At 37.2% G+C, this 16,683-nt stretch overlaps 2 protein-coding genes and 1 non-coding gene across 3 annotated transcripts in view; 1 reads left to right on the top strand and 2 right to left on the bottom strand.

Annotated features, from left to right (window-relative positions):
- Positions 1 to 7,247, top strand: part of kcnh6 (potassium channel, voltage gated eag related subfamily H, member 6) — a 37,718-nt gene extending 30,471 nt beyond the window's left edge. The window contains exons 9-16 of the mRNA XM_015374849.1: positions 321 to 520; positions 1,154 to 1,406; positions 1,847 to 2,040; positions 2,837 to 2,936; positions 3,011 to 3,295; positions 4,442 to 4,625; positions 4,867 to 5,074; positions 6,294 to 7,247. Coding sequence (XP_015230335.1) covers positions 321 to 520; positions 1,154 to 1,406; positions 1,847 to 2,040; positions 2,837 to 2,936; positions 3,011 to 3,295; positions 4,442 to 4,625; positions 4,867 to 5,074; positions 6,294 to 6,575 — 1,706 coding nt within the window. The 3' untranslated portion in view covers positions 6,576 to 7,247. The remainder of the gene's footprint in view (positions 1 to 320; positions 521 to 1,153; positions 1,407 to 1,846; positions 2,041 to 2,836; positions 2,937 to 3,010; positions 3,296 to 4,441; positions 4,626 to 4,866; positions 5,075 to 6,293) is intronic.
- trnac-gca lies at positions 4,671 to 4,742 on the bottom strand. Its single transcript has one exon. It is a non-coding gene; the product is annotated as a tRNA-Cys (tRNA).
- A 1,295-nt stretch (positions 7,248 to 8,542) lies between the features above and the next one.
- dcaf7 (DDB1 and CUL4 associated factor 7) lies at positions 8,543 to 14,133 on the bottom strand. Its single transcript, XM_015374848.1, has 7 exons — positions 13,765 to 14,133; positions 13,414 to 13,572; positions 11,062 to 11,173; positions 10,835 to 10,953; positions 9,959 to 10,168; positions 9,591 to 9,708; positions 8,543 to 9,480 (listed from the first exon to the last, which is right to left on the bottom strand). Exons 1-7 carry the CDS (start codon positions 13,900 to 13,902, stop codon positions 9,308 to 9,310), a joined length of 1,029 nt encoding a protein of 342 aa, XP_015230334.1. The 5' UTR covers positions 13,903 to 14,133; the 3' UTR covers positions 8,543 to 9,307.
- Between the last annotated feature and the right edge of the window lie 2,550 nt (positions 14,134 to 16,683).

Here is a 16,683-nt window from a genome sequence, read left to right as displayed (position 1 = left end):
AGATAAGTGGAGCATAGGAACTAAATGCTGCTTCTCCATGTTTAAATCATAGTACCTTTTACATAGTACCCTGTATGAAAAAAGCCAGTCCAGCTGGAAGAAAACAGTGATGCGCTAGAGTAGTTCTATATATAAAGAACTACATATTTATATAAAATTTAACAGTTATTTACACTATTAGTTCTCTTGGTTTTATGAAGTTTTTCTCTGTGCCATTTTAACAACTTTTCTACAATAGCCCTTGACTGTGATTAAATGTCATTGTGATTTAATCCTCAAAAAACAACAAATTTTGTATCTGGGTCCTGTGTCCCTCGCAGCTCTAATGTATGCCAGCATATTTGGGAACGTCTCTGCTATCATTCAGAGACTGTACTCTGGCACAGCTCGATACCACACTCAGATGCTGCGGGTCAAAGAGTTCATTCGCTTCCATCAGATCCCAGGAGGCCTGAGACAAAGGCTGGAGGAGTACTTTCAGCATGCCTGGTCCTACACCAATGGCATTGACATGAATGCTGTAAGTAAAAAGCTCATGAGAGCAGAATTCAATTTCTACATGGAAATCCATGAAATTCAGCCATTAGGGATTTCAAATATGTTGTCCATTGTAAGGATCCTTTTCACTGTCTGGCATCTATTGCAGCTCTTCTGTCTTTCAGTCCATTTGCTGCATTAACTTTGACATTTAGCTTGACCAATGTTTTTTTTTTTTTACAATGTTCCGTTCAGTTGCGCTGACCCAGTTTTCCAGCATTTTGTCCTTCATGTTCGTATAAAGGATGATGCTTGTATTTTTTCACTAATGTGCTAACAATGATTCTGGGAGTATAGCTTAGTGCATTTGACTGCAGATCAATAGGTCTTCAGTTCAAATATGGGTGCCCCTTAATTATGCAGCTCTTTTACTGAATTCATTGGCCTATTTTCTGGGTAATGATGTGTATCAGAGAATGACGTGGCTAGTCACTTTAATGTGAGAAGAGAAAATCAGTGGATCTGCTATCCTGGATCGTTGCTCTTCTTTTAATCAGTCAAGCACATTGTTTTTTTTATCCCGGGTTGTGTTTTATCTACCATTTTGCTCTGTTAAAGAACTTGATTTTTAATCACTGTGCCAGAAATGGGATGCAATTTCTGCCTTTTTTTGCAGGTGTTAAAGGGCTTCCCTGAATGTCTGCAAGCTGATATCTGTCTACATCTGCATCGCAGCTTGCTGCAAAACTGCAAAGCCTTCCGAGGTGCCAACAAGGGCTGCTTGCGAGCTCTCGCCATGAGATTCAAGACCACCCATGCTCCACCGGGTGACACTCTTGTTCACAATGGGGACATCCTTACTGCCCTCTACTTCCTGTCCAGGGGTTCAATAGAGATTTTGAGGGACGATGTAGTGGTGGCCATACTGGGTGAGTTCCAAATAATCCATTTACATATGCTGTATTTCTAAACAAGGAACTTGTATGTTTCTGTAATAACATTTTATAATGTTTTTTTTGTTTGTTTTCATTCAGCTCTTACTAACTTAATACTAGCATTGACGTATTAGCGGCATGGTTTGTTTTTGTGTGTTGTGCCGCCCAGAGGTGTTTGGGCACAGCTCCACTTTCATTTCCCAATTGCATTGATCATCAATAGGGCAAGCACTCAAATCCAGGCTGCATAGGTCAGTTCTTTTAAAGCCATGTTTGTGAGGACTGTTTATTTGTTCCGCCTTAGACCAGGTTGGATAAGGATTGAGTGATTGTTTAGCATTTTTTCCTCACAATAACATTCATATACAATCCTTGTATCTCCAGTAGTTCCTGGTGTACCCAGTAATGATGTATATTTCCTACTTGTTTTGTAGGAAAGAATGATATCTTTGGTGAACCCAACCACATATATGGGAGGCCAGGGAAATCCAGCGCTGACGTTAGGGCTTTGACCTACTGTGACCTTCACAAGATCCTGAGGGACGACCTGCTGGAGGTGCTAGAGATGTATCCTGACTTTGCTGACACCTTCTGGAATAACTTGGAGATTACCTTTAACCTCAGAGATGTGAGTACCACTAGAGGGCAGTGATTGCCATAACATCTTTATTTTTTATTACTGATAGTGGTATCAAAAATTTATTGAGTCATTAAAAATTTTTAAAAATTAATTAATGGTGGTTTTAATGGTAAAACTCGTGAATAATTTACTTCTATTTTGCTTTCTTGTAATTTATTAAAGTTTGTTTTATCTGCAATTTTTTTCTGATCAAGTTTTACATTTTTATTAGACTTTGTCAACCCGTTCTCTTAATTTCAGCATAGTAACTGAAAATCTTTTAATTATGAATTATTCATACAAACAATATTTTTAAGTCAAGAAGTGAACCAGCTTTGTGGTGACGTAAAACATCTTAGCAGAAAAACAGTTTGTTGGTTTTTATTCAGTCTATTACCAGCACCACATCTTTAAGACGCAATTTTTTGCCTGACCAAATAAAAAAAAAGTATTGATAAAAATACTGGAAAATAGGGTCTCATCATTCTCAAAGATCATTTAACTTCATATTATTCATCATTTTGTTCAATTTGTTTAAAATTCTGCACAATAAGGTGTTATGGTCGAGTAAAAGGCCTAAACAGAAAGGATATAAAAAGACAATTACAGTCCTAACTTTAAATGTTATTTAGAAAAAGGAAAAGTGATACCTTGGGTTCAAAATAACACAATGGAATTTGGAATAAGACAAAATATGAAAAGTTGACCATAGATCCTGCCAACAAGTGTTTTAGAAACATTGTTTAAATGCTAACCAATGGATCATTTATGTTTAAAACTACTGACTGAACTTAATATAACTCAGGTAGATAGAATAAACCAGACAACCCCGACCAGGAACTCTGAGTGTGGCTGCCGAATGACAAGACATCGGAGAAGTTCCCTAAGGCGGCGGAACCGGCCAGGTGAGTGGTATGAAGTAGATTTACTCTAATAGTTTGCCTCAAATTGTCATAAACTTTGCTTTATATCCACACAGACGGGATGGATCATGAAGACTCTTTCCCAGATCAATCATGTCTAACTATAAACCACCGGCGCGGAATGGTAGCCGGGAATCATTGGGAGGATCTTTGCAGCAGTGCTAGTGTTTGTTCTCAGTCTAGCGATGAGGAAATAAAGCAGGCGCAACACAAGGAGGAGCTGTTTGTCCAAGGACCTGACACCAGAGACTACCAACCTTCAAGAGTCAATATTCGGCCCCACTGTGGACCTTCTGCTCTAGTGGGACAGGCTGTGGATGTTAGTGCATCTCCATACTCAGGTACCAACAAGGCCTTCATCATACATTGCTTTGTAAAAGTATCACATTTCACATTTTGCAACTATAAATATGCATTTATATTTGGATTGTATTTATTAGTTAGTTAAAAAAATAAAGCTTTTACATTCAAGGAAATCATTATATAAGGGGTTAGGTGCCTGCAGGTTGTGCAAAATGCTGCAGCAAAGCTCTTAACTGAAGCACTGAAGTCTAAAGCACATCATCCTTGTTTTAATGTGACTCTGTTGGTCAACTGCATATTTCAGGGTCCTTCTCAAATTTTCAAAGCCTCTTTACCTTTGTGAGCTCCTACAGCTATATACACCTGTGTTCTCTAATAGGTCTGATAATCAGCTACACCTTATAGAGCCAAAAACTTTGTGTAAACTAGAGGTAACCATGCTTTTCTTTAGGTGGTCCAAAGAAGTGGAACAAACTGTCATCACATGTTAGACAAGCGTCATGTAAAAATCTTCTCAAAATGCACATATTTGCAACATGATTTTTTTTACTTTTTGAAAACGTAAAAAGTTTCTGTTATTTCTTTTTATCTGGCGCATTATTTCTAATATGTGCAGCACTTTGGTTTGTCTTAAGTTGCCATACCAATAAAGATGGTATATAGTTTAGTACTGCTTGAAGGTTAATGTTCTTTGTAGCGTCATCTTCCTGAAATACTCTGTATCAAGCTAAATCCATGTTCTCATTGACATATCATGATGCTATTACGTCTAGTTTTCCATTCCTTGTATGAAATACATTATCTATTTCCTAATTGTTTAATGGTTGAAAGCAAGTAGTGGTCTGGATTTTATTAAGGGTTAAATATTATTTGACATTGAATACAAATGCACCCATGCTTTAAAAACTGTATTATTGCTAAAATTATGGGCGTCTTTGTGTTGCATCCTATACAGTATATTGGCACTGAGGTTTTAATGTGAGAAATTTCAAAAGTTTGAAGAGGTATGAATATTCTTTGCAAGGCAAAACCTTCACTTCTCTATAGATAGATTGTTGAAAATTTTGAAATGGTTAGGGATTTTATCTTTGTGCAGAGACTGCAGGGGAAGAATTGTAAGATTAAATGCTCAGTCAAGCATCACAGCATAATTTATTTATTCCTGTATTTTTGATCTTGCACAGCAGCGCCCCCTATCAGCATGTCAGGCTTGTATGGCTACTGGTCAGACCGCAGATCCAGCCAGCTGTCAGAAAACCAAAGAAGGCCTTCCGCAGTGAGAGCTGCTTTCCAGCCCTCTCTTTGTACTGAAGCTCGTCCTCGAGAGCTTGAATCCAGACTGGAGCTCCTACAGTCTCAGCTAAATAGGTAATGGAAATGTTCTCAAGCATTTGGAATTTTTAAATGAAAATAAGGGGGCACCCGGATTTGAACCGGGGACCTCTTGATCTGCAGTCAAATGCTCTACCACTGAGCTATACCCCCAGACATGCACTAAATGGCACTTGGAGGCCTTCTAAACCGAAGTCCATCCACAGCGTTTTATTTTTTTTTGCCTTTTTGTTATTAGGTCCCATTTAAGCAACATTATCCCTTATTTCCTCCCCAGGCTGGAGACCCGCATGACTGCAGATATCAATGTGATACTGCAGCTTCTGCAGAGGCAGATGACCCCAGTACCTCCTGCCTACAGCGCTGTGTCACCTGGCACTCACCTGCCTCACCCCACCACCCTGTTTTCCTCAGGAGCCCCCACAATTCACACCGTCCCCCCGGTCCAGACAGTGCAGATAGACTGCACTTCCTCCCTGCTACAGGTATCAAAACTGCATTTTTTTTCCCCCTCTTTATGCATCATAGTCCCATTTTTCCTACATTTAAGCATATTTACATTTTAATTATAAATCAGGGCTTTGTGGTGTAAAGTAATTTACATCTATCTGGTGTTTAAAATTCTATTCCCTGCAAGGCAAAAATAAATACGTTCTCTGATCAGAAATAGGAAACATTGTTCATAAAAAGAACAACATGAAAAAAATGGGGTTCCCAGAATTCAGATGCTTTGTTTTTTATTTATGAGACAAGAATTTGGATCAGCCTAGAGAACAAAACTTTTTTTTCCCCTCTTGTGATGTCAGCCCCATAGCGCAGTGAATTTTGTTGGGTTTTTATGGTGTGGAGAAATAAAAAGCAGCTTATGATTTGGAAGGGGATGGAAAACTGTACACTTTTTGAATTATAGTTTTTAAATTTGAATCAATGCTTTCTAGAACAAACTTTTCCCATTTATAACTGCAAGACTTTCTTTTTTGTTTGTACCAGCTTTATATTTTTTTGGATTGGCTTTATTTTGGAAACTAGCTCAAGCTTAGTCAGATAGAGAGCATTCCTCAGCCTCCAGTTTGTTCCCCTAGCATGACGCTGCCATCACCTTATCTTTAGGTCTATTAAAGAGTCTTGATCAGGATGATATCCATTCTTTGCTGTCACATGTAGCATTTTTTCCACATGTCCACAGCACAGCGTTTGGCAACAAAAACATTAAAATAGAATATTTAATAATTAATTTTTACTGAATATTAGGATTCCGTTGAGTATTTCTCAACTATGAATTTATTCTTTCCAACTCTTACCTGAGCTGTGGATCTTGGGAGCATTGCAGTGGATGCCCTGACTGTTTCTCTCCCTTTCAGTTTAGATGGATACACCTTGGCAGGTTTGATGTAATACCATGCTCTTTCTTTTTTGGATGAGGAGCTGTGTTTTTTTAAATGCCAGAGCTTGGAATATCATTTTATGCATTAACATAATCCTACTTCAAATATTTCCACTGTTATCTCTGACCTGTTTTTAAAAATCTTCCCAAAGCAGTGTGTAAAGAAACGTGGTCGAAATACAACTTACAATGGAAAAGCTTATCAACATCTTTAAGAGAGATTCATATAAAAGACTAAATGTATTTTTAATATAACCAAAAAATGTATTAGGCTCTCACAATTTTTTTTTACATCTAAATTTTATCCTTTGTGTTTTCAGAGTTCTGATTCAGACTTTAACCACAAATCTAAAGACTCCCTCTCCAGCGGTGTCCATCTCACAATTGCATCAGATGACACCATGTCCCCAGAGGCTGACCCACCTCATCTGCAGTCTGCAGACCCCTCCTCTGCTCAGTTCCTATCTCCTGATGCCCATGAAGCTCCCGGACTCCTCAGTGGAAGCCAGCGTTTCCCCTCCCTTCCTGAGAACCTCCAGACCTCCACAGAGATGCAGGAAATCCAAAGACACGTCTCTGACCCTGTCCTGCCAGGCACATAGGACAACTCGGTGCAGGCATAAAGCCATTTATCCAGATGGACCCCCTAATACACTAATTAACCTCTTCCTCTCCTTGAATGATGCTGCTGTGAAGCAGTGAAGCAAGGGATGTCAGGGTTCCTGCATCAGAGAGAGTTCAGAGTGCCTCCTGCATTGTAAAGCCTCAGAGAGTACCTCTAGGAACATGTGCAATAAAGAGGGACTGTTCCTGTCTACCAGTCTCAAATCTAGACAGTATTCACACTGATCTACACTGGATCTGAAAAACAATCTGCATCCCAGACTCAGGTTTCCATTAAGGAGGGAGAAACTAAAAGCCCTAACATGTTTGAGATATATCTTAATTCACTTTGTATAAGAATTGCACATTTAGGCTCAATCGATAAAAAAAACTGTATTTTTGTACTTAGATGCTGGTTGCAGAGAGACGTAACTATAATGACTGTTAGTCAGTGTTACTGTTGAAGATGTTAAATAAAATAACTGTCTGGCACATTGTGAATGAAGATTTTAATTTTCATCCCACATTTGTTGCTGTGATATAAATCAGAAGTCATTTATCAGGAAGGCCTGGTATGAATATAGAAAAAAGTTCCTCTGTACATTTACAGGTCCTTTCTGCCGTGTGTGTCTTTTTAGTGACATCATGCAGCCAACTGATGCCCATAGGATGTGTAAATCCAGTTGTGATTAACAGGAACAAATACATCTCTGGAGTATGCATCTTTTTCAGATATTTCTACTGAGCCCAGGTTGTGGATGGATGGATAGATGGATGGATGGATGGATGGATGGATGGACAAACATACACAGGAAATCACAAAGGAAGTCTTGAAAAAAACCTCTACACTTTTATTTTTCCATGCTCTTAATGACTTGTTAGTTTCTGTATTTCCATGATAACCCAGTCAGTCATTGTAAGAGCCTGGAAGTCCATCTGATGGGTTACATAAGTTCACTTGAATAGGCAGCTATTCAGTCACACCCCGATGAATCATTTCTTGGGAAAATTTACAACTTTGTAAATTATATGAAGTAAAATGTGATCTTTACATTAAAAATTAGTTGGACTTCTACATTTATTGTAATCCATGACTGAAATCAGTCTTACTGATTATTTTCATAATGAAGAAGGCTTACATCATAATGCTTAGCTTTGTATGTTACCATAAAATAGAACTTACGTGTCATCATATTCTTAATCAATAGATTTCATTATGATGCCGAATGACATTTGATAATGGAATATTAACCTGTTTACCTACAAAAGCAAAAACAAAAAACCTCCCTAAAAAAAGCATAAAATGAGCTGCTGGGAGGGTGAGCATTATAATGGTGGACTGGAGACTTATTGTGGCAGTAAGAGGCTGCAAATTTTGAGGCACCACATACATTCTGTGGAAAGAACATGAGCAACGGTTATGGAACAATGAAGATTTTAAATATGTTATCTTAATATAGTTCAGCTAAAATCATAGGGCGATCACCCTATGAATAGGCCAAGCTTGTAATTGTTTACCTCCTGAGTCAGCGATGGTTTCCTCCAAAGAACGCAGCTTATGAGGAGTTCTGTATGCTACGATACCGTAGTTACGTTGCAACTGGTGTAGATCTTGCTCTAAACCAGCAGCCCCTGCGTTTTAGTGCATATTCACAAAGGTGAAGACTTTTCAACAAAAGGCCTAAGGCAGAAAAGTCAATTTTGTCCAAGAACATCAAGGACAGAATTAAATTAATTACATGTGCAAAATTCCTACAAGTTCTGCCTAAGAACAGCAACAAATTAAGATTGGATCAAATCAACTAACATTTCACAACATCTAAATAAACATTTCTATCAGTCTACCATTAAACTGATTTTAGATTATATTTCTAAAAAAAAGTTAATACCGGTAGTTGTCAGGGTAAAACATATGAATAATGAAGTATCTGAAAAGGAAAAAAAGCAACACAATAAACTTATGGGGAGGTTACAATTTATTAGAGCAAATTCAATATTAAACTTTATGAAAAAAACACTACAACATGAACACTTGGCTTACCAACATCTTGAGTTTGATATATTTATATATATGTACATTTGGCCTTGCAATGGCATGCTACAAGGACGAGACTGAAGACACAAAAGAGAGAAGCAGAAAGCTGTGTCACTCATTTCAAACCCCTCTAACTTAAGAAAAACGCAACATTTTCTAAGAATAAACTTCAACAAATAGGATATCCAGGGAGCCAACTTTGCTCTGGTAGACCAAGTGTCCACTGCATCAGTGTCTGTAGCACATCAACCAAGATGACCATTTAACATCTTAAACTCCCACATAAGGTAAACAAGACTATAAGATACTGTACAGATGCTTGATTCACCAATAATATGGTACGCATCCACAAGAAGGCTACGAGTTAATCCTACATATTATTATCTGCCACCTAGAGCAGTTTGTATCAACCCCGAACTAAAGAGATGAAATGCTTGAGATCTAAAGGGCTCAGATCATCTTACAGCTGGCTGAGGTGTATTAAAAAACCTCAACAAAAACATTGACACTTCCTACAGCTGCTGCGCAAAATAAATAAGAGCTTAAATGTGTTTATAAGAAGAGCAGATAAATGTAAACCAACTTCATGATACTCCGGCGAGTCCAGAAAGTTCACAAGAGGCCTCGCCCTGAAAGCCGGAGGACGAGGGCTGGGAAAAGTTCAGATGTGAAACGTGAGACTCGTTTTCTACGGCTTTAGACACGAAGGATCTCCAGGCAGTTGTTGTAGCAGATAGCGATCCAGTCTGGCTGCGTGGAGGCCCACTGAACGTTGTTGATCTCGCCTTCAGCCGTGTAGGCCAGGATGGGGTCCTCGATGGCGCGAGGCATCTGCTGGATGTCCCAGATCAGAGCCTGATGGTCGTCGGCTAAAAGGCAGAAGGGAATACCTCATGATCCTTCCCACACTAATTCTTTTTCAGTAAAAACGTTCACTTTTAAATTGATAATTCCCCCAACATCACATGGTCTAACTTACCTGCGGTGCAGATGTGACATGAGGAGTGAGGAGCCCAGGCAATCCCGTTAACGCAGGCGCGATGGTTGTTGAGCCGGGCCACAGGAGTGCATGGCACACGAACGTCCAGAATCACCACCTGTCACACCAAAACACAAATGGAGAAAACATGTATTGCATGCATGCCTTATTTGGATTTGGTGTGTTCAGGGTGATCTATAGAGTCGATAAAGGCAATATAGTTTCATTAGGTCTTATTTATAGGCATCAGATAATAAAAACAAATGCAGAAAACTTTTTTTATCTAAATATTCTGAGGAAAAATAAACTGAAAAGCATACTACAGCTTCCTCCCACATAAACGCTGATCTTCCACTCTGGACACTGACCTCCATCCCATCCATGGCCATCGTAGCCAGGTAGTTGGGATCCTGTTTGTTCCAGCAGAGGCGAAGCAGCGGGTGGTGCTGAGGGTCTTCATAGATGATGGTGCTGTGCTCTAAATGTCGGAGGTCAAACATGCGGACGGATCCATCAGCGCCAACAGAGGCGAACATGTCTCGGCCTCCTCCTGCGCGGCTGAAAGCAATGTCGTAAACCTGAGGGGACAAAGAAGTGTTTCTGAACTCTGTAAATTACTGTTTTAAGTTGCCAATTATTTTTTTGCTATAATAGGGCTTAATACATATCTGCTAATCAATAATGGGGACTCTTGCTTTGCTGTGTCAATCTTTGAGTTCAGGTATGTTCTTAAACACCTGGACCATGTTTTTTTTTTTATAAATGTGTCTAAATCAGGGGGTTTCTGACTCTAGGCTGCAGTAGCAAGAGTTTTGCTTCTTGAATTGACCTCGAAATTATCTCCTCCCGTTATTTGTTTGGTAAACAATTATTTGATTTTCCTCTGCTGTTTGTTACAGTTTGTTTTTGTTCTTGGGGGGGAAGAATTATCACCTTGACCTAGATTGTTTTACTGACACATGAACCACACTTTAAAACTACAATGTTTACTGGAAAAAGAATCACTGTATTAGCAACTCTGTGTGTTTGGTAAAAACACAAAGACTACTAACAATGGAGTTTTACAGTCAGGCAAAGCAACGCTGAGCTTAAGCTGGGATATTACTCCGCAAAGTACTGACCAAAAATTTTAAAAGAGCTTCAAAACACCCAGAGAACTATTGATTAAAAAAAGCTTTGAAAGATCAGTTAAAATGTTGCCCTTATATGACGAAATAAACAAGGACTGGTTTCAAACTCCAAACCTCTTTGTCGTGGGCAATCAGCTGAGTCTTCACGTGACCAGAAACCAAGTTAACTCGTCCCAACACCTGACCTGTCTCTAACCCCCAAATGGTACAGGTGGTGTCGATGCTGGATGTTCCTATGAGACGGAGGAAAATAACAACTCAGGATAATAATCTCATATTAAAGGATGAGATGACAGCCAAAGTGATTGTTGTCAACGGGTTTTAAAAATACAGTTTCCTACCCAACAGATTGGGATCAACTTCATTCCAATCAAAGGAGGTGAGGGGAGCACAGAAGTCTGAGTTCTTGTTGTTGTTCAGCAGACATTCGAGGCGTGTTTCTGTGTCACTGACCTTTAAGGCAAAAAAGTACAATTTAAATGAGGATGAAAACACAACTTATAATAACAATATGATAATAATTAGCTCTTTGAATAGTAATGAATGAGTTCATAAATCTGAAAAAGACAATACAGTACAATTACAACTTAAACACATTCAAAACTTAAGTATTAATAATACATATTACATAAATTGTATAATTTATAGCGTGCGTCTGAAAGGGGGTATGAGGAAGTGAAACTTATTCAGTCATTCTATGATAAAGTTCTAAAAAAAAACAACAACAATCTTACCGATTCCTATTTAACTCTTCTCATATATTCTCATATACTCCAAAAGTCCATTAACTGAGCAAATTAAATATTAATGTACACATAAACATACACATACAGATGTGACTACATGCATCTTCATTCATAGCCAACGCAGCTACAACCATCGCAAAAATATGCATTCACTTATGTACGGTGACTAAATGCACTTATTGATGTTTATTGCCCTTTTTCCAACTCCTATCTTTTTTAAACGGTTTGAGCCTTTTCTTAAAGGGGAACACCGTTTTTTTTACATTGGCCCCTTGATTTTACGTTATTACATCATGTTCTACTCACCCATATTAGTTTTGTGTCAGTTGGAGTTGTTCCAAAGATATTTGGTTTTGTAATCCAAGTAAAGTCTTCCTATGGGCAATAAGTTGAAGGTGCAAACTAAACTGTTCATAATTTATTCTTTATGGTACGCCAGCATTCATAACATGTAGGCGAATCACTGTCCCCCAGAAATCCGTGGTTATATTTTTTTAAAACAAACCTAAGTGTGTATGACGTCATCCATGCGCGCTGGCTACCATCCTGTCCGCTGAACTGCTGCTAGTTTTACTCACATGCCTGGAAGATGTCTAGTGCTACGACCACAGATGATCTCATGTCTCTAAATGGAATTGAACGATTCACATTAGCTAGCTGAATGAATAGAAGGGGTAGAGCGTAGCCGCCTGTGGCCCGGGCTGCCTGTCACAACTCCAGTCCGGCGCGCAAATGACATCATGCACACTCCGCTTTGCTTAAAAAAAGAATATGAATATGAAAAATATAACCGTGGATGTCTGGGGGAGCGTGATTCGCCTACATGTTATGAATACTGCCGTACCATAAAGAATAAATTATGAACAGTTCAGTTTGTGCCTTCAACTCAGTACCCATAGGAAGACTAGGAAGACATTACTTGGATATTACAAAACCGAATATCTTCAGAACAGCTCCAACTGACACAAAACTAACATGGGTAAGTAGAACATGATGGAATAAAGTAAAATCAAGGGCCCAATGTTTAAAAAAACAAAAACAAAAAACGGTGTTCCCCTTTAAACGGTCTCCTCGGAATACTCTCAAGAAACAATGGTTACTTTTCTCCACAATTGTTCTTCTAAAATACATTTATCAAGTGTATTAGATTATGTTTAATTCTGTTTAATTAAAAGCAGTGATCAGTTGGGTAGAAATCTGGTGATGGAAAATAGGATTGTGGATATTTATCACGGTATTCAAATAGAGTTCAAAATATTGTTTTTTATCACTCTAGACGTTTTTTTAATCAGAGATTAAAGGCGCCCATATAAAAAATGTTAATGGGTTCCTATATACTATTCAAGATGATTTTCAAATATGAACTCAAGCTCAAAATTACTTTGTTATGGATATTTCTATGGCAGAAATCTCAAGGAAAACAAAGACAAAGAGATAATTCTGTAGGTGGATGGATGATAGAAGTACAAATATTTTCTTGAAACAAAATTAACATCAAGCTTGAAGACTTTCTAACCATCACTGTTCCCAACAACCTTAATAAGTTGCTACATTCATGCTGATTTTTGCAGTTTCTATCTTAGTAAGTTAAACAACATGCTGCTGTCATTTCGCACATCTCTGATGTTGCTGCTATTTTCACATATGTATTACTGTAAAAAGGTCCACAGGCGTATATTGATTATTTATTCTCCAGATACACAGTATTTATATTGTGAAAAAAAACTGTACAGTAAAGTATTTTCTTTAACTCAGTCTCTTATTGTTATTTTTATACACTTTTTAAGGTCCACATCTGTGTGACCACTTTTGCTAAAATCACCTGCTGCTGTAACATCACAGAATCCATATTGTGGAACAACAAAGGGAGTTTCAATTCTTCAAAAATACTTTTAGAATAAATTGCATGGTGCAGGACCCCTGTAATAAACCCAGCATCCATCTCACCCTCCATATGCGCAGGTAGTCCCCGCTTGTGGCTAACAGGTCCGGGTAAACTCCTTTGGTGTCTGGAATCCACATGATCTTGGTGGTTGGGTAAGGATGATCAAATGTGTTCCTGCAGACAAACTCTGAGCTCTCTTCTTCTAGACCAACCAGCTGAACCTGATTATATGGAGGAGCAAACACAGGGGAAATGATTAAGACAGGATAAAAGGATGTAAAACGACTCTTAAGGGTGATAAAAATTATAAACACACGTATTATTGAAGACCAAAGCACATTAAGCAACACTGTGGTTGAAAAGGTAGTTAGCATTAACCTGGTCCTAGCTGCTAACCAAACAACGCTACGCACCTTGTTGTTGTATTCCTCCACAAAGCTCCCCAGGGCCAGCCGAAAGCGTTTGTCCGGGCGGACGCTCCAGTTCATGGCATAAACCGTCCATGGCGCTTCGTATTTATAGATTTCTTTTCTTTTACCGTGAAGAGACATCCTCTCCCAGGCTGCGGCTGTTGTCTGGGCAGCTAACCTGCTAACTAACAGCTAGAGAAGTTAAACTGTCAAAAAAAAATACAATTAACTAATTGTACTTTGGCTATTAAGTACTAAATAATCGACTGGAAAATGACTGATCGATTAAGATAACCTTAATGAAGAAAATATTTTTCTCCACTTCTGCTAACAAAGGGTAGCATTTTTTTCGTTGGGGCCACAAAAATCACCAAGTAGCCGGAAATGCTATCAACTTCCGGTTTATATTTAAAAAATAAAAGCCACGGTTTAAAATGACGCGTTAAAAAGCTGTTTACTCCCAAGATTACTTATGTTTTTCCGTGCATAAAGAATAATAACCAAAGTAATAATTTCCCAAAAATACATAAAAACTTAATATTTTCATAAGAAGACTAATTTGTATCAGATGCTTTAAATATACAAAAGGCATTATTTGCATAAAATACTTTAAAATGCACCTCGCTTTCATTACAAATGGATTAGCATGGAAGTCAGGATATAGTTTTGTTCTTTTTGAGAAATAAAACACGTATTTATCTTTTTTTGCTTGTTTTGAAGGGTCTTACCGGAAGTAATGACATCCTGCATGTTGTGACTCTGCAATATACGTAGTTCCCTATTATGACCACAAGAGGGCGACTGTTTACTAGTCTAGGCAGCATTCCCTTATTTAGAAGGCTGATTATTTTCGGCAGCTGCACTGATAAACTAGAGTGGACAATGATGGGTTGCTTTTTGAATATTTTTGTGTTTTTTTTTTTTGTTTTTTTTTTGTTCCTATATATTCTAAAAACACTTTACCTCGTTCTATAACTATGAAGCATTACAAATGATCCATTATTTCTCCTTATAATTTACTTTATGTACCTAAGGGGGAGCTACAGTCTCTGGTTGATGTGAACGGTTAACTAGAACATTTAAACCTATTTGAACACCAGATATTAAAAGAAATTGCACATTAGAATGACATTTTTAAAAATTGTTATTTTCATACTAAATATATGTCATTTTATGCCCTTAAAAGGATTTATTTTTCTATTAAATGCACACGTTATAAATATTTTGTACGATTGTTACTCTAATTGTATCATTAACTCTTTGTCTAAAAAGGAAGGGAAGGAATACCTTGGCTGTGAATTGACAGCTTCCAGGAACACAGAAAACTGAATTTATAAGGTATCTGTTTCACATAGGGCAAGCAGCACTATTAAACTAGTTAAACACAAGGGGGGAAACTTGATTTTGACTATTTTATTTATATAGAAATAAGTAAATATTTCTTAAATAAAGTGTATTTACCCTTGATTTGAGTAGGTAAGTGAGATAGTTTGCCAATGGAATGAATATTCTTACTCTTAGAATAAGATAATTAGATAAAATGCTCTGGAAATAAGACAAGGCAATTGTGTTTTCTTATTTTAAATGTAAATTGTCTTGTTCTATTGGCAAAATGTCACTTTTACCTCCTCAGTTCAAGAACAAATGCACTTATTTTAAGAAGAAATGACTTATCTAGGTATTGATTTTTTCCAGTGTAGCAATTAGAAACAGTCAGTGGTTACTGATCCTTCTTGTGGTTAAATTGAGTTTTCAGCAACGATATTTTTTCCCAATAATTGCCTCTACAGTTCTTCCTTGCATTTTTCATACTTTGCTTTTTGTGAGGTTTTATTTTATCTCTGTAAAATTTTTACGATTAATTTATTTCTCATCATCTGTCATTTCCTAGACTGCTCTGGCTCAAGCTGTGCTTTGCGTATTAATGTTGCATTTTTAATGATATGTCATATTTTCGTCCAAGGATGTTTGGTATTTTTTGTTACTATTTTTTATTTATGTCTGTGTGCTATGTATACATTCCCTGTCAGGTGTGTCAACAACATTACTCAATGGATGGCAATTAATAAATCTTGATTCTTAACAATGACAAATAGTTGTAATTACTCATTTTTCTACAGCAGTTTACTATTTACATGTAAACCAAAAATACGTATATCGAGCGGTGGGTCAGTCTATGGTAGTAGTCATTAGCAGCTGTATTTCTCACTAATACCACAAGAGGGCGACAACAAACCGTTATATGTACTATTTGTTTATTATCACTTAACTGACGTCTTTATATTACAATATTTGCAAATTTTATATAGCGGTAAATATTTAAATGTATATCGTATATTGCTTATTTAATGTGGTGTCTCTATTTTTTAGGATTTTTCTTTATTATCTAAACTTTTAGTATTCTTTGCAAAAACAGTTGAAGTTGTATATTGTTACAAAGGGAAGATAGAATTCCTCTAAAATTAGTAAATGTAAGCCTTTCTATGACAAAATTGTGTTTTCTTAAAGATACATTTTTAAACGTGCATATTATTGATTCTTTCTTATTTCTCAACATCAACAAATGTCATTTTTTTACTGTGTTGCTTCACTTACTAAATTTAGTTTATTATGTACAATAACTGTGTTGTATGTTTTTATCATTCTTACAATTGGAGTTGAATTTATACCTCTGAAGAGTTACAAACCAAAACGTGGCTAATCAAATACGTTTTAAAAGTTGGCAACTTTTTTAATAATGCTCTTTAGTAGTAGGTATCAACAGCTATGTTGGTTTACTACAGAAGAGGATTAGGGCCACTGGAAAAAAAAAAAAGTTAACTGATTTTTATATTTTATTTCAGTACAATATGAGAAAAAAGTCAGAATTCTGACTTTAATCTCAGCATTCCTACAGTTTTCTCAGAATTCTGACTTTTTTCT

The sequence above is a fragment of the Cyprinodon variegatus genome, unplaced genomic scaffold (assembly GCF_000732505.1).
Source record: "Cyprinodon variegatus isolate N-32 unplaced genomic scaffold, C_variegatus-1.0 Scaffold109, whole genome shotgun sequence".
Lineage (NCBI taxonomy): Eukaryota > Metazoa > Chordata > Actinopteri > Cyprinodontiformes > Cyprinodontidae > Cyprinodon > Cyprinodon variegatus.
The sequence above is the reverse complement of the archived record's forward strand: the minus strand, read 5'-3'. Positions and strand labels throughout refer to the sequence as shown.